The 27,143-nt window shown below is 45.2% G+C and overlaps 1 protein-coding gene across 1 annotated transcript in view; it reads right to left on the reverse strand.

Annotated features, from left to right (window-relative positions):
* ATMIN (ATM interactor) overlaps positions 1-25,098 on the reverse strand; it is a 40,795-nt gene extending 15,697 nt beyond the window's left edge. Inside the window, exons 1-3 of the mRNA XM_078671557.1 lie at positions 24,788-25,098; positions 9,292-9,420; positions 7,506-7,705 (exon numbers count right to left, since the gene is read on the reverse strand). Of these exons, the coding sequence (XP_078527683.1) occupies positions 7,506-7,705; positions 9,292-9,420; positions 24,788-25,012 (554 nt within the window). The 5' untranslated portion in view covers positions 25,013-25,098. The remainder of the gene's footprint in view (positions 1-7,505; positions 7,706-9,291; positions 9,421-24,787) is intronic.
* Between the last annotated feature and the right edge of the window lie 2,045 nt (positions 25,099-27,143).

Genomic DNA, 27,143 nt, shown 5'->3' on the forward strand with positions numbered 1-27,143 from the left:
GCTGGTGTAGATGAGACCTATTTACAGGCCGGACAGCCCTAGGGGACCTTGCCTACCATATACTTTTGACTTTAATAAGAGTTGTAGCAGTACTTCTAAGACCGACTACTTGTGGGGATTTACCTGAATGTGTCATAGTGAATGGGGAATAATCATCACTACCGCTAGTAAAAGGGGTGTGGGACTCAGGAACCTGCCTGTTAAAACAATAACTAGAGCCATGACCTCCGAGAACTGTGTGTATTGCTTGTAAAGGTCTTATTTTACTTCTTGTTGATATATAAATACTACTTTTTCTCATAAAATTAAGTATTTGACTAAACAATCATGTATTGTTGCGGCAGAAAGCATTTTGAATTGTGAGCTTGGGATCACCCTGCTGTGTATCTAAGCCAACAAACCCCCCCCCTCTGGGAAATCTAGGAATGCTCGACCCGCGCTACCACTGAGAGTCAAGTGATGAAGGGGTTCTGGCCCCAGAACGTCAGAAGTAAAAGGCTTCAGCCCCCACAGCTGGGCTCAGAGCAATATCTGTCAAATACAATCATTATGGACAAAGAGCAAGCAAATGTCTACTCACTTGGACCAGAGCTGATACTTCCAATTATCAACCATATTGTTAAATGAATATTACACAAACGAACAAGTTACTTATCTTCGGTAACGCTTTTTCTGGTGGATACTGTATCTGCCTGTGGATTCCTCACCTTGTGAATATCCCCCTGCGTCAGCAACATTCGGAAATTCTCTTGTAGCTCTTCACGCCGACGTTGACGACGTCACAGAACGCACGGCTTCGCGCGCGGCTCCGCTGACGCCACTGACTCCGTCAGCGTGATGACATCAGTTCCGCCTTTTTTTCCGTGCCTTCGAGGCACACGGATAGACCGACAACTGTAGATATACACACAATGTACACAGTACCAAATATTTCAAAACACACAGTGTGTAGTCAATGCAGGAAAGCACTTATAATAACACATTTCCTTTGACAATAAAATATTTACATTAAAACATAGACACTAATACAGGTATGGAAGGGAAGAGTGGACAACGGGGAGGCGGGTGGGCCAGTGAGGAATCCACAGGCAGATACAGTATCCACCAGAAAAAGTGTTACCGAAGTTAAGTAACTTGTTCTTCTGATGGATACATCTGCCAGTGGATTCCTCACCTTGTGAATAGAGTCCCACAGCAGTCCCCACTCCCGGAGGAGCGTGTCTACTCTCCTATACCAGAAAATACTGGAGGACAGAACGCGCAAAGTGGCCGTCCCTCCTCACTTCAGAATCTAAGCAGTAATGCTTCGCGAAAGTGTGGAGGGAGGCCCAAGTTGCCGCTCTACAAATGTCCTCTACATGTACACTCCTAGACAAAGTAGATGTAGCAGACCTTGCTCTAGTAGAATGAGCTCTTAAACATTCAGGAGGTTGCTTACCCACCAGAGAGTAGCATATCTTGATACACAAGACAATCCATCTTGACAGCGTGCGCTTGTGCACCGCCTTGCCTCTTCTGGCTCCAACAAAACCCACAAAGAGCTGGTCATCCACTCTGAACTCTCTAGTTCTGTCCAAGTAGAAGCTCACCACCCTCTTAGGGTCCAAGCGGTGAAGTCTCTCCTTCTCCTTGGAAGGGTGAGGGGGAGGGGGAGGGTAAAAGGTAGGAAGGGTAACGGACTGCCCTAGATGGAAGGGAGTTACCACCATAGGCAGAAAAGCAGCCCTGGTCCTGAGAACCATTCGTTCAGCATGAATGGTCAAGAATGAGGGCTTTGAACTAAGAGCTTGAAGCTCACTTACCCTCCTTGCCGAGGTAATTGCTATCAGGAAGACCATTTTAAAAGATAACGGTCTCAAGGGACACTTGTGCAAAGGTTCAAAAGGTGAACCCATCAAGAAAGTAAGCACAAGATTCAAGTCCCATTGAGGCACAATAAATGGAGTAGGAGGAAATGTATTTGTAAGGCCCTTTAGAAACCTTAAAACAATAGGAGATTTAAATAAGGACGGCTGATCTGGCAGAGAGAGAAATGCCGACAAGGCCAAAAGATAACCTTTGACCGTAGCTATAGCAAACCCTTGCTGAGCCAAAGAAAGTGCAAACTGAAGTATGTCAGACAATCGAGCCTTCAAAGGGTCAATGGACTTCTCCCCACACCAAGAGACACATTTAGACCATCTATAAGAGTAGACAGACTTGGTGGAATCACGCCTGGCCGATAAAATGACATCCACCACATCATGTGGGAGAGAAAAAGAATTTAGGTTGCCCCGTTCAATCTCCAGGCATGAAGGTGTAAGGTCTGGAGGTGGGGGTGTAGAACCTGCCCCTCCATCTGAGAGAGATCTGCCCTGAGAGGGAGATGGAGCTGTGGGCACGAGGAGAGGTGGAGAAGATCTGTGTACCACACCCTTCTTGGCCAATCCGGGGTGATCAAAATGACTTGGGCCCGGTCTTCACATATCTTCCCTAGTACCCGAGGAATCAAGGGTATGGGAGGAAACGCGTAAAGGAGTCTTGAGTCCCAACTCAACTGAAACGCGTCCCCCAAAGCTCCCTGCATCGGATACTGGAGACTGCAGAATGACGGGCAGTGAGCATTCTCGTGAGTGGCAAACAGGTCCACCTGAGGAATTCCCCATGTCCGAAAGACGTGACGAACCACTTCTGGATGAAGCCTCCACTCGTGATCGGCCGAGAACTGCCGACTGAGACTGTCTGCACGCACGTTCAGAACTCCGGCCAGATGATTTGCCATCAGACAAATCTGATGGTCCTGAACCCAGGACCAAAGACGCAGAGCCTCTATGCAGAGACACCGCGATCCCACTCTTCCCTGCTTGTTGACATACCACATCGCGGTTGTGTTGTCAGTCAGGACCTGAACAGACCTACCGCGAAGGAAAGGGAGGAAGGCCTTGAGCGCCAAACGAATCGCCCGCAATTCCAGAAGGTTGATGTGGAGCAACCTTTCCTCTGGAAACCAAAGACCCTTGATCTCCAGATCCCCCAGATGAGCACCCCACCCTAGGGTGGATGCATCAGTTATCACTGTGGACACCGACGGAGGCAGTTGAAAAGGCTTTCCTTGAGACAGATTGCCTTCCAGGCCCCACCAAGACAGATCCGCTGCAGCTTCTCTTGAGATCCTCACAGACTCCCTGAGATCTCCGTTGTGTTGATACCACTGCCTGCGGAGGCACCACTGGAGTACCTTCATGTGCCAGCGTGCATGGTTGACCAGCAGAATGCAGGAAGCCATCAGACCGAGCAGACGACGGACCTTCAGGACTGGAACGACCGCTCCATTGTGAAATAAAGGAATAATTTCCTGTATGTCACGAATCCTTTAGGGAAGGAGGGAATGCCCGACACAGTTGTATCCAGTACAGCACCTATAAACTGATTGAGCTGGAAGGGCACCAGGTGAGATTTGGGCACATTTATCGAAAAGCCCAATCTGTACAACAACTGAGTTGTGACTTGCAGAAGATGGAGCACTTTCTCTGGAGAATCTGCTTTGATCAGCCAATCGTCCAGATAAGGGAATACTGGTATCCCTGACCTTCTGAGATGTGCTGCCACCACAGCCATCACCTTGGTGAAGACTCGAGGCACAGTAGTAAGACCAAACGGAAGGACCGTAAACTGATAATGTTGCGAACCCACCGTGAAACAGAGATACTTCCTGTGCGACTTCAGGATGGGGATGTGAAAATATGCATCCTGCAAGTCGATCAACACCATCCAGTCTTCTTCCAGCAGCGCTTGAAGAATCTGCGCAAGGGTGAGCATCTTGAACTTCTCCTGCTTCAGAAAGAGGTTCAAAATCCAGAGGTCCAGGATTGGACGAAGTCTGCCATCCTTCTTGGGAATCAGGAAATACCGGGAGTAGCATCCCTGACCCCTTTCCTGCTCCGGAACCACCTCTCTCGCACCTTTTCTTAGTAACGCCAGGACTTCCTCATGCAGAAGTGGCAGGTGGTCCTCTGAGCAAACCCCTTGGCAAGGAGGGTAATTCGGAGGGAATTCCCGAAAGGGAAGAGCATACCCATTCTCCACGAGATTGAGAACCCAAAGGTCCGAATTGACAGATTCCCAATCTCGTAGAAAATAGGTAAGCCGACCCCCCCACAGGACCCGCATGATCCGGAATGGCAGATCTAGGGCTGCTTTGTGGAGGTTGGAGGGGGGTGGGAAGAGGAAGCTTGACGACCTCGAGGACGAGCTCTTTGCCTGCCCTGTACGATTTGTACAGCGGATTTCGCTGTTGCTGCAGCGGTTGCGGCTGCTTGTAGGCTCGAAAGGAGGACCTTCCAAATCCTCTATACCTTTTACCTACAGTACCTCTGGACTGTAGACCCAAAGACCTGGCAGTTGCCCTGCTATCTTTGAATCTCTCCAACGCAGCGTCAGCCTTTTTCCCAAAAAGGCCAGAGCCATCAAAAGGAAGATCCATTAAGGCAGCCTGGACATCAGCAGAGAATTCGGAAGACTTCAGCCAAGCTGCTCTTCTGGTGGCAATAGAAGACCCCATGACTCTCGCCACAGAGTCAGCCGTGTCCAACCCACTCTGGATGACTTGCCGAGCAGCTGCTTGGGTATCAACAAGCAGTTCATTAAAATTCTGCCTGTCCTCCTCTGGAATTTTAGGGGCCAACTGTTTCACAGAATGCATCAGAACATGGATGTAACACCACAAGAGGCATGTGGCGTTCGTCGATTTGAGAGCCATGCTCGCGGAAGAAAAAAAAAAAAAAAAAAAAAAAACCTTTCTTTGCTGCTTGGTCTTGCTTTTTAGAATCTTTGTCCCCAGGCACCTGAGGGAAAGCACCTGCAGATCTTTTGGAGCAGGCTGCCTGTACCACCAAGCTCTCTGGTAAAGGATGAGAAGATAAAAAGTCTTGGTCTCCAGGAGCCACCCTATATCTTCTTGCGCCAGCCTTCGAAACTGCTGGAGCTGTAAGAGGCCTATTCCACACCTCCAAGATTGGCTCTGTCAAAGCTTCATTAAAATGAAGCATAGGCTCTACCACAGAAGATGGAGAGTGGAGGACTTCTGTTAATATATTTGACTTGTACTCCACAGTAGGCAGATTTAAATTCAACAGTTCTGCTGTCTTCTTGATGACCACATGATATGGTGCCACATCTTTTGAAGGGGCATCTGGGACAGAGGATAACGCCCAATCCGGAGACAGTTCTAATCCACTAGCCTCCCTTAGGTCATCAAAGAAATCTTCAGATTCCTGCAGCTCACCTTCTTCCATCTCCACTTCTCTGTACCTCTGTTCCTCTAGAAGTCGCTGAGCCTCACGTCTCGACCTCTCCTTCGGGAACAGCATCGAGCTCGGAGCCAAAAGAACAGGCCGCTGCACTCTAGGTCGAACTGGAACCGGTGATGAAGGAATCGCCGTCGAAGACATCGGCGGCGCCGAGAGATGCCAAGGCTGTGTCGGAGCCAGCATAAATGGCGCCGGAGCATACGTCTGGGGGACTCCCAGATTAAAGGCCATCGGACCAACCGGTGCTCCAGAGGGGTACATGGCTCTCGTGAAGACACCATACATAGCGTTTAAATACTGTGTAGGGTCTTGCCCCGGGCCTGGAAAGGGAGGGTATGAACCCACAGACTGCTCTCGAGGAGGCACCGGAATTCGTGTCAACTTCTTCCTCGGGTTGGTGAGCCAGAGTCGTCGAACCCTCAGGCAAGGGAGCCTCTTCCTCCTCTCGAGTTGGAGTTTGAGACGGCGTCGGAGAGGGATTCAACACCGGAGCCGGTGAATACTCCGGCGACTCCATGGGCGAAGCCTCACCTTCCGGATCCAGAACATCTGGAGAAGGAGATACATCATCCTTACGATGTCTTCTACCTGGTGACTTCGGCCTCGAATCCGAATCCTTCCCAGAATGGTGGCGAGATCCGTGCTTCCTCTTCTTATGCTTTTGTGTCGACCTGGAAGCATGCCCCGATGACGACCTCGAAGGCGACCTCGACCTCGTCCACCTCGATTGCGACTTCGAACTCTTCTTGTCCTTTTTACCCTTCCTTCATCTTGGCAACTAAGAGCTTCGACTCTCTTTCATGAAGGGACTTGGGATTTATTTTCTTGCAGCATGGACACCCCTGGACATCATGGTCTGAAGACAGGCACCATACGCAATCTTCATGCGGGTCCGTGATTGACATCATTTTCCCGCATTCTCCGCACGGCTTGAATCCGGTCTTCTTCGAGGACATCTCAACAGGAGACAAAGAAACAAAAAAACACTAAAAGCAACAAACAGTAACAGTTACTCAATAGCTACAGAGGATCCCTCGAAAACCGTTAGCGTCGACGACGCGGAAAAAAGGGAACTGACGACGGAGTCCTATTATGGAGTCAGGGACATCAGCGGAGCCGCGGGCGCGAAGCCGTGCGTTCTGTGACACCATCCACGTCGGCGTGAAGAGCTACAAAAGAATTTCCGAATGTTGCTGACGCAGGGGGATATTCACAAGGTGAGGAATCCACTGGCAGATGTATCCATCAGAAATACCCGTTGACTCAAACCTTTGATATCCTAGCAGTATATGAAACTTTCATACATCTGCCAGAGAAGGCTTAATGTTCCTTGAACAGCTAAGGGAGCCAAAAAGATCCTATAAAAAAGCTTCAATGTAGCCAGGGTATAACTCTTCAATAACTCGGTATTTTGCTTCTTCCCATACACAAACCATACTCATGGTACTCTCCGCAGTGATATCAGTAAAAACTGACCCACTTACTCACCTGCATTCCTGTTTCACGTTTAAAAGATCCTAGCAGCCATCAAAACTAAAGGCAAGCCTGAATGCCCAAGAGGCAATATCTGACAGCCACTCATTCATAGACCACCCTACCTTGATTTTAGATTACTCTTGCAAAAGCCACTCGCAATAGGGAACACACTAATGATGGAGACATGACAACATATTAAGCCTCGCTTTAAAGAGGTAACCATTGCTTTGATAGCAAGCATAGAACTTCCATAATCTAAGAAGACAATTGCAATAGAGTATTCAGGTTGCGACAAAGTTGGGATGGAGGAGGAAGGAGTTGATGGGAATCTTTGGATCCATAAAGCTCTCCATAAATAAGGTAGCAGGCCAGATCTTGAGAAGTGGGCTATTCTTACAGTTTTGTAAGGCAATATCCCGTGCCACAGGCACAATTCTACACTCTATGTCAGGATCAAAAGGACGATGGTTTGCCTCATCAGAGCCTTTCTTAGGTACTCTAGACGTTTATATTGGTGTTCTAGGCATTTAACTATACTGGAAATTTGTCCTGGAGACATGTCTGTAAACGCAAATCGAAACATAAAAATAATAATAACAACATTCATATTAGACAGATAAAAGAAAAGATAGATCAGCGCGTCATGGAGCAACTTATATCCATATTTCTGCCTTGTGCAGCCCAATTCTGGCCCTTTTCAATTACTTTTAGTGAAAAGGAAAGTTGTAACACTCCTCTTACCTGTGTTCAGCTGGGATCTCATGCCCAGTTCTGTAAATGTGAGACAATAGTGCTGTTCGGCTAGCATACGGGCATCCGCAAGTACACTGGAATGTTTTCCCACAGCAACTAGCATGCCGCTTCAAGTCACCTTCTGTGCTGTAGGAGTTATCACACTTCTCACACTTGTGCTTCTTTTCAGCATGCATTTTCATAAAGTGCTACAAGTGAAAGGAAAGAATTTTACTACAAAGAAAGTTTTATGTTGAATTACAAAGTTTTTGAAGTGGTGCATGTGATCTACTAACTAAGGGCCTGAATTAGAGTTTGCTGGACAGGTTACTACAGCACAACTCTTATAACAAGTGCCATAGGATATGACGCAATTGTAATAAGGCATGCACGTAATATCCATCTAGTTTGTAACCATCAGTCAAACTCTAAATCAAACTCCAAGTTCTTCCTTACAATACATTTATAAAGTAATGTTTCCCTTGAAGACTGGTATTTCAAGCCTACACACATTCATTTAAGCTACTTGTAAGGTGCTAAATACACAGAGTAACGCATGTCTCTGTGAAAATATACATATTCAAAGTTTGTCTGTGCCTCCATTCTGCAGAAGAATTCTGCAAAAAGTTGTAGCGAGAACTTCGTATGTATATTGCCACAAAGAATGAATTGGTTTCACTATTCGGTTGAGGTATTGAAGTCTGAACACACGCTATGCCATTTCCAGAAAGCTTTTCTGATATTGTTACTTTCTACGTTACTGTTGTAACACGGCCAAGTAGCTACATCCTAGTCTCAAATAATATGAAGCAAAATGACACATTGCTTGATAGTTCTCTCTCTCTATAGGCCGTAACTCTACCTGCTGAAACTGCGGTTATTTTCAAGCATACCAACCGACCTTGCCATTCACTGATGTACATTTGAAAACTTTATTTACATGGAAAACTTTACATAAGTGTTTACATACTGGAGAAGCACAACACAAGTGCAAATATACTTAAACGTGTGTGCTTGTGATCTATTACATTTAGCTGCATGTTAAAGCAAAAACAGAAGGGGTTCAAACTCACATTACATCGAATTAAAGTAAAACCCTCGAGTTAATATTCATAAATTGCAGGCTTGAAAATTCTGAAACCATAGACTTTATCCAGGAGACCTGGGGAATTACCACTTTAGTCAGATTTCCATCTAATTAGCTAATTAGAGCAGGTTCTTTAAATAATGTACTTATCAAAACACACTAAGTTAATCACTTCTCTTTGTTTGTTAAACCCCATACTCATCATGAAAGGTAAAAAACACCCTGAACATTCTCTTTGCAGTCAGTGGCTCACTGTTAGCTTAACTCTGAAGAGAAGCGTTGTAAAACCTCACTTCCACAGACAAGACAAGATTCTTCTGCAGCAATGTCTTCCCTAAGAACACACCATTGACTAGAACATGTTTTTTCTATTGACTTAAATACACAAAATACGGTTTCCGTTTAAAATGATCGGTTTGAAATTAGATCTTTTTCAAACTAAATTAACTGAATTAAACATGCAATACTAAAAACGTAGTGGGCAATGTGCATCACGGTCCAAAAAAACACCACCGCAGAGTTTTGGTAACCTTTTTGGTTTAGTGGTTTATTAGCTTGTAGCCAGGAACACTCAAAAGCATTACTGGGTAAAAATACACAGTTGCCGGTCATGTTTAGTGCAGAAAAAAACCGTAGCCTGCAAAAATAAAACAAAAGAGCCACACTAATGTTCATTCTGTGTTATTTCAACAGTGCAGATCTACATACCTGTTTCACGAGAGAAAATTGGGAAAAGGGCCTGTTCGGCCCTCTAGGGCATCCTTCGATGGGGCAACAATACAAACGCTGGGAATGAGGTTTTAAAACTTTTCTTACGGTTGGATTTATTAGACCTTCCTGATAAAAAAAAGTAATTGATTAAATTAGATTTTTCAGCAGACCTTAACATTTACCAACATACGAAATTCGCGCAGATGCAAACAGTTCAATAAACATTCTTGTGCCCATGAAATGATTTAACGAGCTAATTAAAATTAAAGAAAACACACACACACACAGAACATGAAACAAAAAAAAGGATACTAAATAAAAAAAAGTTATGAACATACTATTCTGAAGAGTCATTGTAACTTTGAACTTTTCGAATAGCTTTCATGAAGTCTCAATAGTGTAAAGGATAATACAAATTGAGGAAAACCCTCCATATTCTCTCACATTTACAGATGACTTTGCTTTAGTATCACTCAGGATCGCCAACCGACCCATGTCCCCACCACATTTTCAACAAAGCAGACTCCATTATCGCGCCCCATCTCCGAGACGTCATCAACTGCTCTCTCAACTCCGCCTCCTTCCCGGAAAGCTGGAAACATGCCGAACTCAGCGCCCTTCTGAAGAAACCCACAGCAGACCCCACTGAACTTAAGAACTACCGCCCCATCTCGCTCCTCCCATTCCCTGCCAAAGTCATTGAGAAAGCCGTCAACAGTCAGCTCGCCGCCTTCCTCCAATCCAACAAATCCCTCGACCCTTCACAGTCCGGCTTCCGGGCCAAACACAGCACCGAGACCGCCCTCATCGCAGCAACAGACGACATTCGAACTCTACTGGACATCGGAGAAACAGCTGCCCTCATCCTACTTGACCTCTCCGCTGCCTTCGACACAGTCTGTCATAGCACCCTTATACAGCGCCTCAGCAACGTCGGAATACAAGGAAATGCATTGGACTGGATCATCTCGTTCCTTGCCGGAAGAACGCAGAGAGTCCGCCTCCCCCTTTTAGATCAGAGGCCACCGAAGTCATCTGCGGCGTACCACAAGGATCATCACTCAGTCCCACCCTCTTCAACATCTACATGAGTCCCCTCGCATCCATCGCGCGCCAATACAACCTCAACATCATCTCCTACGCAGACGACATCCAGCTGATCCTCTCCCTCACCAAAGACCCAAACACCGCCAAACCAACCTACACAAAGGGATGAAAGAAGTTGCAGAGTGGATGAAGAACAGCCGTTTAAAACTGAACTCGGACAAAACGGAATGCCTCATCTTAGGTCCATCCCTCTCCGCCTGGGACGACTCATGGTGGCCACCGGCCCTGGGAAACGCACCCATACCTACGGACCACGCACGTAACCTGGGCTTCATCCTGGACTCCTCCCTCTCGATGACCAGACAAGTCAACGCCGTCTCATCATCATGCTTCAACATCCTACGTATGCTCAAAAAAATCTTCCGTTGGATCCCCACCGAAACAAGAAAGACAGTCACCCACGCACTGGTCACAAGCCGACTGGACTACGGAAACACCCTCTACGCCGGAACCACAGCCAAACTACAGAAAAAACTTCAACGCATCCAAAACGCCTCAGCCAGACTCATACCAGACATCCCCCGCCAAGCTCACATTTCCGGTCACCTGAAAGACCTCCACTGGCTCCCCGTCAACAAGAGAATAACGTTCCGTCTCTTCACCCACGCACACAAAGCCCTCTACGACCTAGGACCCGAATGCCTCAACACGCGCCTGTCTTTTTACACCCCCAGCCGCCAACTTCGATCGTCCAGTCAAGCCCTCGCCGCAATTCCGCGCATCCATAGATACACCATGGGGGGAAGATCTTTCTCCTACTTAGCGGCCAAAACCTGGAATTCTCTCCCCACCCACCTCCGCCTTACACAGAACCACCTCTCCTTCAGAAAACTCTGGGTGAGTAGTGCGCTATACAAATGTTAAACTTGAACTTGAACTTAGTATCACTGCTCCCAACTTTGAATATCCACCTATAGTACAATGTTAATACTCGGAGACCTAAAATATAACTTTGGGAGTTTCCACCACGACTTTAGTGTCCATTTAAAATCAGGCAAAGTACACTCAATCATGTAGACAATATGCCTCTCTCAAGTTCAGTCAGTCTCTCAAAGTTCACTGCATCATTCTTCTGCACCCTCACCCCTCATGTTAACCTCATTATAATACATAGGATTCTGTAATTCTGTATATTCGCCTGTCTTAAATGTCTTTATAATGGGCGACTTGTGACGCACCCAGTCGCCGATTATAAAGATGGTGTCCGAACTGGACTAAAAGTTATAACAGATGGGATAACTGTATTATAAATACACAGGATTCTGTTATCCATGTATTTAATTCAATATTTGCATTTGCTAAATAAATTACTACCAGGAGAGAATCATAAATTATCATAAAACCAGAAAAGTGCAGATGACAGGGGCACAGTGAAACCGCTCACTCATAGTGACTAAAATAGCGGCAATAAATCAAGGTGCATGCACCCCTTCTGAAACGTTATAAGGGTATTTTAAGTCACCTTGTAGTTCTAAAACCTTAAAAAGAAACTCGGCCTTCAGCCTCATTCCTCTAAATGGCCATGGAACTCCTCCATGACTTGCAATATCTTTATAATGTTTCAGAGGGGGTACTTTAGCCGATATCTTAATGTACAAATGCTGCTTCCAGAGTACGCACCAAATGAGTATAACAGGAAGGTCTCAGTCATTGGAAGAAAGGCTACATTAAGAGGTTTGGAGTATCTCAACTTTGGAGTTGTAAACCAAATAGCCAAGGAATCCAGGCCCCTATGTTCCATGCTTTAATTATGAGCCACTTTTGACCTGTGACCATAATTATTTATTTTTATCTATGGGTAAGTTTTCCTGATTCCCCCATAAAATGTTTACATCCTGAAACCGATATGTTAGACCTATACTTTGACACCTAATTAACTAGTTGCAGACAGCTCATCAGTTTTTCAAGATAGCCATTATCTTCCTAAAGTCCCAACTTCCAAATTAAAGCTGGCCCACGAAGGCAAATGGTCTGTATGCTGGTGGTCGCCGTATGAACTGTTTCAGCATACTTCTCAACTCACCATTTGGGAGTGGGGGGGTGGGTCATCGTTGTCTACTTTGGACTTAACTGCTTATATCTAGGAACATTACTGCAGAATTGTTATATATCTTTTTTTTTTTTAATGAGACACTTCGTTAGGTCACTTTTTAGAGATACAATATAATCAAATCATACAAGATTCATGTCTTTTATTGTCAATGCCACTTCACATTATCATAAAAAGGTACATATGGATACAGATGTTTTTTGCAAATAACTTCTGCTTTTTTTTTTATAAAGCACCTATCCTGGCTCAATGGCATCAAATAGTCTTACAACAGACCAAACTATGTTACAAATGTTTTAAGATGCAGACTAAGGGCCTGATAAAGAGTTTGGCAGTGTGGGGCGGCAGGCCACCGCCCCCTCCCGCACAGCTAAACTCGACCACCAGCTGCCACACCCGATTAAGAGTTCCCTCGTTGTCTGGCAGACAGTCCTTTTGCGTTTCTACGGCAGTGCCTTTCAAATAGGCACCGCAATGGGACAGCCAAAGCCCTTTCCTTCACGACACGGACTGTTAAGTCCATGCCATTCAGGAAAGAAGGTGCATGTACACAAAGGGGCGCACCATGTGCCACCCTGCATACAACAAAGGGCTCAGAGGCAACAGGGGGCCCTGTAGGGTCCCCTTTGTTTCCTCACCGCCAGAATTTCATGGTGTGAACACTGCCATGAAATCCTGGCATTGAGGAAAACTCGTAATATGCTTGGCAGTGCCGCAGCAGCACCACCAGCATATTGTGCACCTATGACTGCCGAACTCGTAATCAGGCACCAAGTGATTTGCCCAGAATCACAGCAAGTTGAGTCAAAACCAGGATTTGAACCTGGTTCCACATTTTTCAAGGTCGGCAGCTCTAGCCACAAGGTCATCATATTCAAGCATCTGCATGTCAAAAAACACACCATCAGACAGTGTGGCTGAATTATAATGTTACATTTACTGAAAAAAGTGTTCAAAAAGTAAAAATGTATTAAAAGATAATCGCCATAGACGGGCAAGGATCAATGGATGGGTATGGATCAATGGCAGTCATCTTTGAATGAGTTAGTAATCTCTGAACAAACCCATTCAAATATGGCAGAGGAATATATGTGTGCATTGACAGTGGCCATCTCTGAATGGGTATGTTCAGACATTACAAATGCATTTCTTGGTGTCAGCTGCGCATTCATGGGCAGCCAACTTGAAATGGTAAAAACCCATTTTAAGATGGATGCCTGACTGTGGTACACCAGGCAAAAAAAATGAACTGTATAGGGTCATGAGAGCAAGGACGGGACAGGGGTGGGTCAGCAAAAGCAACATAAGAACTAGGACAGGGTATGGGGTGATGGGAGTTAAGCAAACAGGGCAGCAAAACGTGGAGAACAAGAAATCACAAACACGCTATTGAACTGCATAAATTAAATTTCAAAAATATATTTTCGCTGAATGCAAGCAATGTAATTAATAAAAGGACAAAAGTGATGGAATCATAGCACGGAGACCAAAACGCTTTTAAGTATGACAAAGAATAGGGGCGGTAAGCCATCACATAAAAAGAAGACGACTGAAATAAATAAACCACCCAAGAGAAAGCAGGCTGAGTTATGTCTTTACAAAATGAATGCCCAACTCTGAAAAAGTAATGTTCAATGATAGTGAACGCAAGTCTTAATCGTGAAAATGTCTATCAATAGTAAAAGTGTGCAGGCATTGAACTGCTTTCAAATCTATGGGGCACTTAAGTGGAGATTAAGGAAGTGGCTAGACATCCTACCAAGATGGAGAGGTGGAACAAGTGAGCTCTGCACGTGCTCTGCCTGGGGAATGGCCCCATGATAAATAGAGACTGACCCCGACAGTGTAGACAAACAGATGGGGAGGCAACTGCTTTCCAGCAAAATAACATCTGTAATGTGAACACCTGTACGTGAACCGCGGCACTATGAATCTTCTCCGCACAGTCAAAAGTACTCTTCCAAGACTATTCCCGCTATTGTGGCGGGCAAGGAAGAAGCCGGAGATTCTGTTAGTTCCTGGACTTATGAAAACAAATACAGATTTTGCAGTGTAGTCTCTAGTCCTTAACCTTCTGCCGCCCCCCCCCCCCCACCTACGCCACCAACTGACAGCACGACACCTGTCAGCACAGCCCCTAGGGTGCCAGAGGGTTTGTGTGCTGTAGCACAAACTGCACTGCTGACTCGAGTGATCCCAATCCGTAGGAGGAAGCAGGGAAGGTACACTGGAGAGAGGAGGCCAAAGGGAGAGAGATGGAACTTAAAATCTTTATGTTACTGCCGAACTCCCTCCCGATCCCACCTCAGGGAAATGAATTAAATTATCTGTCTATGGAGGAAGCCAAGAGATGTCTGGAAATCATTGTGAAACTGATCCTTAAACTAGCATGGAAGCAGAGGTTCAATTTGACACATGTTGTGCAATGAAAGAGTGTACCTCGCCTCCAAGGAGATCAAAACCCAATGAGCTTGCAATCCTATGAGAAAAGATGCTTCAAATGCCACCAAACTGCATGCAAAAGGGCCTGCTTTCATAGCTACCCACAGCAGGGGTGCAGAAACAGGCGATGTGAGGAGACGTGCTCCTGGAAGGAGGACAGAACCATGATAAAGTGCTAGCCAGGGTCTCATCAAGTCAGATTTGCAGGGTAGCCAGGCAGCATTAGCAAGAGAAGTAATACATTATATGTTAAAGACCTCTGCAGAGGGATACAAGAACTGCTCACCAATCTATGTCCTACACTGGAAGATGTAAGAAAAGATGATTTTGTGTGGGTCACAAATTTTGGAGGTGGAGAATAGGATGAACCACCAAGAAAGGCCTGGTTCAACAACATTGAAAGCCATTTCCTCATTCTGGGAGAGAATCTGAGACTCGAAATGAGAGGAAATGGAAAACTGCCCGAGAAGAAAATATATTTGCATGAGTGCGCTGAAAGAAGGAGCAGGAGGGCTGGATCTAGAATATTTTGCATTAGGCATGTTCACTTTGCTGCTGGATGATGGCCATACAGAGGTACAGCTTCACATAGCACACAGTAGGGCCACAGCAACATATACATGATCAAAGTCCAAGAACTGCCCTCACTAAATTGCACTACTTAAAGGAGAAGGAAGAAGTGGCAGGAGCACCTCTGCACGGTGCTGAGCATATTATCGAACCGGTGTACTCGCCATGTCTACATGTAAGCCTTGTAACATCACATTTTGATAGTCTCATACAGCATCCGTGTTATTTAAAAGAGTTACATTATGCCTCCTATTTTTCTACTTCTTTTCGTGTACATTTGGTCACCACAATGTTTCTCTATACATGTGTATTAATTTTCAGATGACATGACTTCATTTGTTTTCCCTCTTGCATTTATATTATGATACACCATATCGCTATTGTATCCACCTGAGATGTAGTAAAACGGTCAAATTTAATAAAAAAACACTGAAAACTGGAAAATCCAATTAAAAAACATTGGGGGAAAAAAGAGGAAGGAGAAGTACTGAGGGTGGCAAGAAGTCTGAAACACGACAGCTTAAAAGACTATACATGCACACCCTCCCCTATTTCTATGGTTATGTTAAGAGAAGGCTATCATTCAAACATAGTACAGACTTGAGGAGGGAATAATTCGCTGAAAGTGGGCTTAATCTTATGGTACAGTGTTTGTATAGGATAATAAAATGTGTTTCTTTAAAGACAGAGGAGAGGCAGAGACAGTCATGAAATTTCAACTACAGAAAATGTACATAAGGGAAGAGATCCTAATGATTAAGAAATGAATCAAGGCAGGTAGGCCCGAATTACAAGGGTATTTGAGAGAACACACTCAACTGAGAAGTTCTACTTGAAGAGGATAAGAAACACAAACACGAAAGGGCTGAGACAAGTGACTTGGCTGAATATTCCCACACATGGAACAGGAAAGGCTTAGGAAATTGAAACTGTCTATTTAAATTATATTAACGTGCTCAGGAGAATAGGTTTTATTTAAAGAAGTGGAAGGGTGGTTGATGGAGGAAAGGGTTATTAATTTATATCACATTAGTATGTAGATAAAATATATAGTGGGCAGGCACCCCACAGTGCAGTTGGGATTGGAAAGTCTTTTGTTAGCCCACATGGGTGATGGCTGACATATGGAATCTTACAAGCACATTGGGAGGTAGGTCCTCTTGCACTTTGGGTGTTTCTTAAAAAGCGGATTATCTGTTTTTATGGGGGTTTAATCGTTTTGGGTTTTTTTAAAAAGGGGGGGGGGGAATGCGAAGGCTTAAGTTTGGCAGGTAATTATGTAATGTTCTGCCACATTCTGCGAACATTTGTTTACTTTGGAGCTTAACAAGCTTTTTCAAAGGAAATAGAAGACATGCTGATGCACTCTTTAATGCTATTCTTTTTAAGTCATTCTACAAAGGGTTTGGTCATCCATTGGGACTCAAATCTCCTATGATGAGACTGGCAGTGTAGCTGTAACTTCTAATCCATCACTCGGACATTATTTGGCTCTAGGATAAGCGCTTATCTCACCGTGGTCAGCTCGAAATAAAGCACAGGCATTACATGCACATTTATTATTCTTATGCGCATTTTAAGCTTAATGGTGTAGCCTTTTTCCTCTTTAGAGACTGCCAGTTCAATATTTTAGGTAGTAATAGACCTTGCGATGGTGATGCATAATGGTAAAAGAGTTACTGTTCATCTGATGGGGCAATGGTACTCCTCAAATAAAAAAACAACATTGCCAATTAGATCTTATGCTAAACCTCCTGAATTTTGGGGAAGGGGACATAATACCTGCAGAAGCTAGCTTTTAATTGTGTGTATGAGGGTCAAAAGGATAGACCAGGTTGGTTTGGGGGGTGTTAATGATTTCTCAAAGAAGTTTAAGACTTCATTACATGAAGCAGGTTTAAGAGATATTCCATAATCAGGACAAGGGAAAAGAAGCTATTTTAGCAAGTGCATGGAAAATTTTAAAGAATGTATTATATGTTTGTGAGTAATGATAGGGCCCTCTTAATGCAGTTTAGTGCTTTATGCCTAATCTCTGTATCAGGTCATGCTCCAGTGATGATGAATGCAGAGCTACTGTTGGAACAAATCTGATGGGAGACAGAACCTCCATCCCAATCATTAGAAAAGAAAAAGTAACGATGCATTCAAGTCAGTCATAAGCATGGGCGTCTGCAGTTGGGGGCAAGGAGGGGCGCTTGCCCCCCCTGGAGCGACCCTCCTTGCCCCACCTGCGGACGCCCATGAAAACTGTGACTTCAAGACGGGGTTCTCACTCTCTTTCCTCTACTTTCTTTTATTTGCTTCCCTGTGAAATGGATCCAAAAAAGAAAGACGCTTTTGCTGGAAATGTCGTATTTTTCTGACATTTTAAGTGCAGCATTGGGAATAAAAGGGTAAAAATATGAAAAATAGATAAATAACTAAATAAAGTAAGGCAAAGTGGTAGCAAACTGGCCAAACTGATTTTATTCACACTGAAACACATTAGCGCCACTTTTACAGTGTTTGCCAGTGAAGCGCTATTTTTGTTTTCTTGTCTTTGTTTTCCCTGGACTTGGAACTAGTGCACCAATCCTGGAGGTGCTGCAATGTGTGGATTGGAAAACAAAATATGTGCTGTGGTTCTGCGTCCAGGGATGTGGTCTTTTTACCATACTGCTTACGTTTTGTAAGGATATAAGCAATTGCCATTGAAATGGGTCCATTCAGGGCCCTGTAGTCATGTCCTTAACTTTTCAGGCAAAAGCACTCACTGATTTCTGAATAGTGAGTGTAAAAGCATTAAGGTAACCATGTTGCTCCTGCTTACATTTCCCATGGTTTGCTAAATTTTGCATTCCCTTTAAGTGTTTGCTTTTTCCAGGATGTCGTTACTTTTTTTTTTTGAAGGCCGCATATTGCTCTTGTCCAGTTCGTAATTTAAATTGAGCCGCATCCAGGTGTTTATAGCAGGCAACAATTGGGTTGTAGTTGAAGACAGTGGGAGTTTTTCTCAGTGGGACAGTAGGGACAGTACGGTGTTCAGTGGGGGAGAGGATGTGGCACTATGGTCAGAGCTGCTGAATTTGGAACTGGGAACCAGGTTCAGCCTTAATAACCAGTCCACCAGACCGCTCTCCTGCGAGAGCACGAGCACAATCACATGCTGGACCTTAGAAGGCTTCGCAACACCTTAGAAGTCCTGGTGTCTTCGCACCAGCAGGTGGACCCTAGCATGACAAGTGTAGGTTAACCTTCAAGGCTTGTCCACCACTATCCATGCTGAAGTTCACTCCCAGTCTTGCGGGCAGGCCTATGAAGCAGCACACCCTAGAACAACAGTCACTGAGGTCACAGGACCCTTGTGAAGGGCCAGCTCTAGGGCGGTGCAACCAGTGTGACCGCACCGGGTGCTGACTTTAGGCGGAGGCATCATGTTTACAAGTATATTATGGTTTTAAAAACGCATGCTGCCTCCTTCCTGGCCTCCAGCAATTTTCGGCAACAATAAACATTTCATGATGACTCTGGTGATTAATGTTCTTCCTAGAGAGAGATCAGAATTTTGTCTAGTGGAAGTTTTGACTCATGGAAAGGTAGCACAGAGGGTTAATGTACCGGCTGCAAAGAACATGCTCCATGCAGTTCACAAAGTGCACATAATGTAAATAGGTCAGTGGGCTACTGCTTTTGTCAGATAGATCTTTTTGTTACTTGCAGTTTAGAAGTTAAAATCCTTACTTGGAACAGTGAGCTATTAACTGTCATCTAAGAGCTGCATACAAACTGCAAGGTATAAATTAGAGCGTTATGTTCCCCCCCCCCACCCACCCTCAGTCTTTGATTATCCTAATGTCGCAAAAAGTGTTCTTTTGGACAGAAATCAATTCTGATTATTAAGGAGAACCCCCAACCATGGTATTACGTTTTAAATTCTAGGTATTGTGTTTCTCCAGACCAATCATTATAAAACTATACGGGCTACTGGTATGGTTGTCATGTGACTCCTACATCTTGTAGTCCTTAGTCTTATGTAACATTTTCTATACAGTGATTTACACACATATTGATTGTCTCTGTGTAATGTGTGTGATGTAAAGTGCTCTGACACCCTACAATGGTATGAGTGGCGCTGTAAATCAAATTAAATGCATCTGAGCGAGAGTGGTTATGGAGAATTGGGGGGCACAGTTAAAGGGTGGTAGTGAGGGAACCCATGGCAGAGGTGGTCATTGGGGGGCACTAACAAACATTAATGCACAGGACACCACCAGTGCTATAGCTGGCCCTGCCCTTGAGGCCAGTCTGCCTCACCCATAGGTACCTCCATTGGTCTTGTTTCAGAAGTAGTAGCTGCAACTCACCAGGGATTGGCAATGCAGGATTTGCACGCACACCAAACTAAGGGGCCTATTAGGATGGCGGACGGACGAGATGGAGGGTCCGTCCGCAGGGCCAGCGGCGTTCCCTCCCTCGGAATTAGGATGTGACCGCCACCCTGGCGGTCACATCCCATATAGTTAACATTGCGGCGGGTGCTGCTTGAAGCAGCACCCTCCGCAATGTTAAATATGCATGTTTTCCCTTTGCATGCACAAAGCGGCAGGCACCGCATGCAAAGGCAGGGGGGTTTCATAGGTACCCCCCATGTGCACCCCCCCCCCCCATCACCCCTGGGGGCCCGCAATGGGCCCCCAAACACAAAAGACCATATGCTTTTCCACGGCAGGAAACCCACCGTGGAAAAGCATGTTTCCGCATGCATCCTAATATGGCTGGCGGTGTCTGATAGACACCGCCACCATATTAGAGCTTTTCCGCCACGGTCGGAAGGCGACCGCGGCGGAAAGGCGGCGGACGGTCTTCCCGTCTGCAGATGACCCCCCTGCCATCCTAACCTGGCGGGGGGTCTTTTCAACCACCGCAGCGGTGACTCCGCATCCTCCGGGCCGGTGGTGGCTTCCGCCGGCCCGGAGGATGCGGATTCACCGCCATCCTAATCGGCCCCCTAGTTTGCAAACTTCACAGACTCCCTGCTTCATTCACAAGCACTTTTAACATGTGCTGCCTGCTGTGGGGCCACTGGAATTAATGATGCAGCAAAGGATGACAACATTATGCCGTAGTGTTGACTAAATTATGCATTAAAAAAAAGTCTGCCGCGTAATGCAGTATATTTTCAGATATTTTATTATTTTGACGTGTGTACACATGCTAACAGTCTCTGGAAAGATTTTGCCTTATTAGTACCAGTGTAACATACAAGCGCAGCAGTGAGAAAGGTGACCAGTCCACCTTTTGCAATAGGCAATCCACTCCGCAGCAACACAAGTCACATTTTATATTAACTTTTGATATTTTTGAGATACAAACAATTTATTAGTTTAAATGGTCAGATCATGCAGCAGATCTTGCAATATGAGGCAAATATGGCAGAGCCATAATTTTAGAGAAAACATTTGCAAACTAGGATATTTTGCCATTCATGTTTGAACTGCTGTTGTGGAAAAAGGGAGAAGTGCTGATGACAGAAACTCCATGGCTTGGAGACAAATGGCTTGTGTTTCCACATTTTATCGTATTTGGTACATTCTGTGATTAGAAGCATATCCCACTTTGTGAATATATTTTAATGTCAATGACTCAGTATAACCTTAAATAATCATGTGTATCCATTGGTTAATCAAACTGGGCAGTGAAATGCCAAACAAATACTAAAAATTGGGATGTCAGCGCATTCTGGCCACACCTCTGGCTCCACCCACAGATCCAATCCTTGGGTTATTCCCGCCCTCTGATTCTCCGCCCACTGTTCCCCTACTTTTTTTCCCCCACTTCGACCACTGTGTAAGACTCAGCATCCCTGGACCTGTGATGTGCCGCCGCTGCCACACATTTATGGTGCCGGGCTTCCGCATAAGGGAGCTGGCAATTATTGTATCCCTAAACATGCGCACGTTGTCAGTTTGACATTGACTACACGTATAGGGACTCTAAGTTTCTTTTCAAAAACATAGCTAACATTTGGACCTATACATTTTATTTTGTAGAAATTAATTGAATGTGTGTAAAATTTAGCAATGCCCGGGGAATTCTAGTAAAGGGAGCACCCATTGGCGAATCACTTGCGTGTGTGATTGCTGTATTATTTATTACTAACTTTGACGTTATGCTTTAACTTTGGATAAAATGTTATCATGAATTCTAGCACCAAGAAGCCAATATTGGTAAATATGTGTGCTACAAATAATCCCTAACAAACACTGTGCATACAGTATATTTAATCTGGTGCTTTAATCATAGGCTGTTTTAAAGTATTCTGATAAAATCGATTTGTGCTGAAGACAGCCTTGATTGGTGTTGAGTGTGTGTGTGTGGCTCTGTCTGTGCATGTGGGGCTCGATCTGTGTGTGCTTGTGTGGCTCTGTGTGTGTGGCTCTGTGTGTGTGTAGAGATTTGCGAGAGATTAAGCTATTGGCATTGTAAATGGCAATGCCATTTATTTATATGTTTTAAAAACAAAAATAATGTTCCCTGAGTGTGCTCGCTTTTTCTTGCCTCTGTTCCCTGCTTGTGTGTGGGGGGGCTCTGTCTGTGTGTGGGGGGGCTCTGTCTGTGTGTGGGGGGGCTCTGTGTGTGTGGGGGGCGGGGGGCTCGGTCTGTGTGTGTGTGTGTGGGGGCTCTGTGTGTGTGGGGGGGGGGCTCTGTCTGTGTGTGTGGGGGGGGCTCTGTCTGTGTGTGTGGGGGGGGCTCTGTCTGTGTGTGTGGGGGGGCTCTGTCTGTGTGTGTGGGGGGGTGCTCTGTCTGTGTGTGTGTGGGGGGGCTCTGTGTGTGGGGGGCTCTGTGTGAGGGGGGGCTCTGTGTGTGGGGGGGCTCTGTGTGTGGGGGGGCTCTGTGTGTGGGGGGGCTCTGTGTGTGTGGGGGGGCTCTGTGTGTGTGGGGGGGCTCTGTGTGTGTGGGGGGGGCTCTGTGTGTGTGGGGGGGGCTCTGTGTGTGTGGGGGGGGCTCTGTGTGTGTGGGGGGGGCTCTGTGTGTGGGGGGGGGGCTCTGTGTGTGGGGGGGGGCTCTGTGTGTGGGGGGGGGGCTCTGTGTGTGGGGGGGGCTCTGTGTGTGGGGGGCTCTGTGTGTGGGGGGGGCTCTGTGTGTGGGGGGGCTCTGTGTGTGGGGGGGGCTCTGTGTGTGGGGGGGGGGGTGTGTGCGCTTGTGTGGCTGTGTGTGTGGCTCTCTGTGTGTGTGTGGCTCCCTGTGTGTGTGTGGCTCCCTGTGTGTGTGTGGCTCTCTGTGTGTGTGTGGCTCTCTGTGTGTGTGTGGCTCTCTGTGTGTGTGTAGAGATTTGCGAGAGATTAAGCTATTGGCATTGTAAATGGCAATGCCATTTATTTATGTTTTAAAAACAAAAATAATGTCATGAGCAATGCCAATAGCTCTAACTTTAACAAAGACGAGACCATTGCATTGTAAATGATTGTTTACATTGCTTGGAGGGGGCAGGACTAACATTTTGCGCATAAAGGTTGTAAAACCTAAGCAGGTCACACACAAAAAACACTATTTGTACAGAAAATGTATTTAAGTGCAAAGACTTTGGAGTGATAACACAGGTTTCCCGTTTTTTAGTGCAAATGGTAATTTATTTAAAGTAAAAGCATTATATGGAGGATTTAAAATTGCCTGCAGCTGCGATAAACAATTTTGCTTTCTGTACTTGGATCGAGTTAAGCGAGGAGCTTAAACGTACAACTGACTTTAACCGGATTAAATATTTCACTTTTAAGATGTTGAAGTTTTAGATATTTTCTGAATAAAAATGTATTTCAATTTTGCATTTAATGCTACACAGAACGGATATTACATACATTTTATAATTAAGTTACACTTTCACTAGGCAACTCAAAGTGCAGCTATGACAAAGAACCGTACATTTTCAAGCAGTTTTAGTAATGCAGGACTTTTGTCTTCAAAATACATTATCAATATCATCAGAAACATCCTATCTTTAAATTACAGAGAGGCCACACCATAGATACTTTATATAATGTGCCGATATCAAAGCATTATTTCAAACATGCGAAGTGTGGCTCAATGGTTAGAGCGGCAGACCCTGATACAGAGGTCTAGCCCGGGACCAGGGTTCAATTCCCCAGACCCTGATGCAGAGGTCTAGCCCGGGATCAGGGTTCAATTCCCCGCTTCGGCGGGTCTTGGGCTCAAAATTCCACGGACCTGATAATTCTCGCCTCGGTGCCTATTCCAATCATGGAGTCCCACTCTGCAACTCTGGGCAATAGCTTGCTTAATCTCCACAATGGCCCCCACAACGCTAAGGATGCCTGGCCTCCACCTTGGGGGTGCCCAGGAGTGGACACCTCACAGGGAAAGCCAGGATGGGTTCCACAGTGGTATTCGTACAAGCGCCTTGAGAGCCTTGCGGTGAGTAGTGCGCTATACAAGTATCAATTTACATTACATTTACATAACATGATGGCCACCACGCTTCTGCATCTTTAACACGATACAGTATTACAAGCTCGTTTATCATTCTATCCACTGGGAAAAAAACGATTATATTCCATCTGAAACAAAATGAGCGAAAATTACCAATGTAAGAGATATGTACATTAAAAAATAAGTGGGTGTAGTAAAAGCTATTACTGAAGGAAGGCAGAAGGGGCAAGATGGGGAGGTCACAAAATTAGCAAAACAGTGCTAACACAACTGAGTGGTCATTGGGATAGTATAGTTAAGGTAGGAGAAAAGAAAAACGTAGACAGGAAAAAGTGTTGTGAATCTAAACACGGGTTCATGAAAGAGAAGGGAGTGGGTCTGGACGCGAAGGAGGGAATTGATCTGGCCAAACAGCCAAAGCTGACGACTTTGGAACTGAACTAATCGCGTTCGAGTCCCAGCCTCGGTTTAGCATCTTGTGATCTTGGTCAAATCACGTAAGCTCCCCGTGTTTAAAGAACATCTAAGTAATCTGGTGCTTTTAGGTCTTCGGTCAAATTTTCTGCTATATACAACTTAAAACGGTCCATAGAGGAAGAGTCACAATAATGAAGGGAGAAGAGATAATTAATGGCTGTAAAACAGTTGAAGAAGGTCGCTTACGGGGACACTAGAGAAACGAGGGCGGGGAGGGGGGGGGGTAATGCAGGACTGCCGAAGGTGTGCACTTTGAAGCCATAATGAGGGAAGAGAGGACGGGTGTAGCACGGTGGATGACACGACCAGGCAGGGTCAGGACAGGAAAGATGCGATTGAAAAATGTGTTCATTCGGGAGGCAGAACTTGAGAAAATTGAGACGATACACACAAACCAGCAATTAGACGGAGACAGCACACCTGAACACCGTGACTCTTAACGAGATGCATATTGAGAGCCGGAGGGTTAGACAGCACTTTCCCGCAGCCCTGCACGGTGCAGAGGATGTTGCTTCGCCCCTCCCGCGTCAAGTCGGAAACGGACGGCTTCACTATCTCCCAATGCTCGCAGGAGAAATCGGCCCGAACCCGCGGGCTTCCACTCTTAGATGTCCTTTTGGCAGTAGAGACACAGGCAGCTGCCATGGTGCCGCACGACGGACCAGCCGCCCCAAAACACTAAGCAACAACACCGCTGTCATTTCCGGGCGGAGCTAGCTGCAAAGTGTAGTAAGGAAAGAAGGCCAACTATCCAAAGAAAAAGGATTAAAAGCGGTAGCAGCCCACAAAACGAGCACTCATGGCAATAAAAATGTCATTGAGCAGGCATACTTTCATTGGCTGAGAGCCTGAACACGCCCATTTAGGTTTTTATTTTATTATTTTATTTTATTTATGCATTTTTATATAGCGCGGACTTTACCCGAAGGCGTCAGAGCGCTCCACAATAGGAACACAAGTGAAACATGATGAGAACATTACACAGGAACCGATTACAAAAGTAGACGTTACCGATTTTGGGACAATTTATTTATTTATTTATTTAATGCGATTTTATATAGCGCGAACTTTACCCGAAGGTGTCAGAGCGCTTTACATAAGAACCTGCTGCAAAACATAAGAACTAAGGATTACATGCATTACATAAAATATACAAACAGAAAAAAATTGTAAATGTACAAGATGTAAAGTCACACAAGGAAGAGATACAAAGAAAAATTGCAAATAGTAAAGTCACTCAAGGAAGATATACGAATGGATATATTCTAAGAGACACATAGGAATGGTATAGAGTACAAAGGTCTACTGCATATACTAGTGATTAGCGTTATCTATATACATAGGAAAGGGATATGAATGGATATACTCTAAGAGTCACATAGGAATGGTAGAGAGTACAAAGGTCTACTGCATATACTAGTGATTAGAGTTATCTCTATATACATAGGAAAGGTATATGAATGGATATACTAAGAGTCACATAGGAATGGTAGAGAGTACAAAGGTCTACTGCATATACTAGTGATTAGAGTTATCTCTATATACATAGGGAAGCAATACGAATGAATATACTCTAAGAGTCACATAGGAATGGTAGAGAGTACAATGGTCTACTGCATATACTAATGATTAGAGTTATCTCTATATACAGAAAAGAAGAGTTCCAATAAGTGGGGTCGGAGATGGGATGCAGTCAAAGCACCAAGGGAGGGTGGGAGGGATACACGGGTATGGAGAAAAGGCAAATCAGAAAAGGGAAGAAACATTTGAGGATTGTCAAGGGGGAAACGAGGGAAAAGGGTTAAAGGACGAGGGAATGGGCAAGATGGCGGGTCAGGGTCCAGAGAAAAGCAGCCGAGTGCAGCGGCAAAATGGCGGCCAGGACAAAAGAAAAAGTAAAGAAGTCAAGGAGAGTCCGTGGCGTAGTTTCTTTCAGTCGTATGTGGCTGCAGGGCTGCTGCCTGCATCTGGTGTTTTCACGGCCCCGCTGCTTTGTTTTGCGCAGGGGTGTGTGTGCCCCGAGGGCCGCTCCACACGGGCCCTCTCTACTGGCCCAGAATTGCGGGGGTTTCTGCAGACGTGGGGCGGCCGGGGAGCGCGGCCAGGGCTCACCTTTCTCGGCGGGGGCTGCATGGTGATCCTGCAGGTCCAGGAGAACCATAAATCCCTGGTGTGGAGAGGAGCCTCCGGCGCTGCTCTGGCCCCCGGGAGCACGGGGAGCCTGGGCTCCGCTTCAGAGCGGGCCAGGGGAGCTGCTGTTGTTGGGTGGCGGGTTAGACGCTAGGCTGACGGGCTATACGCTCCTCACATGCCCCCCTCGGCAAGCCATTTGCCGCCGATCGCTCATTCCTTTCTACTCACACTTCAGTCCATCCCAAATTGTCCAATTAGAACTCGAATTTATGCTGAAAGTTACACTTTTAGATAGATAGAGCTAGTGAAAAAGGTATAAAAAGTGCTGATTTTAGTGAAGAAAAAAAACTCCTTTTCGATTTCCTCTCGAGATACTGTCCGTATGCTGATTTTTCCTGAGATGTAAGACTTTGAATAATTTTCTTATTTCTTTAGAATGAGATTTGAACTTTATATGAGGTTATTAGTCAGGGAAGTTAGGAGAAAGAATTAATTTTGGGAAATATCTGTCTTTTGCTAAAATACTTGCATTCTGCAATCTAAATAAATGTCTATTTCTGAATTTTCTAAAATAAATGAAATTAACTGTTTTGAAATAAAATCCTTATTTTCCTTTTAATGTCATTTTTGAATAAAGAAATAA

Source organism: Lissotriton helveticus, chromosome 12, assembly GCF_964261635.1.
Source record: "Lissotriton helveticus chromosome 12, aLisHel1.1, whole genome shotgun sequence".
NCBI classification, from domain to species: Eukaryota; Metazoa; Chordata; class Amphibia; order Caudata; family Salamandridae; genus Lissotriton; species Lissotriton helveticus.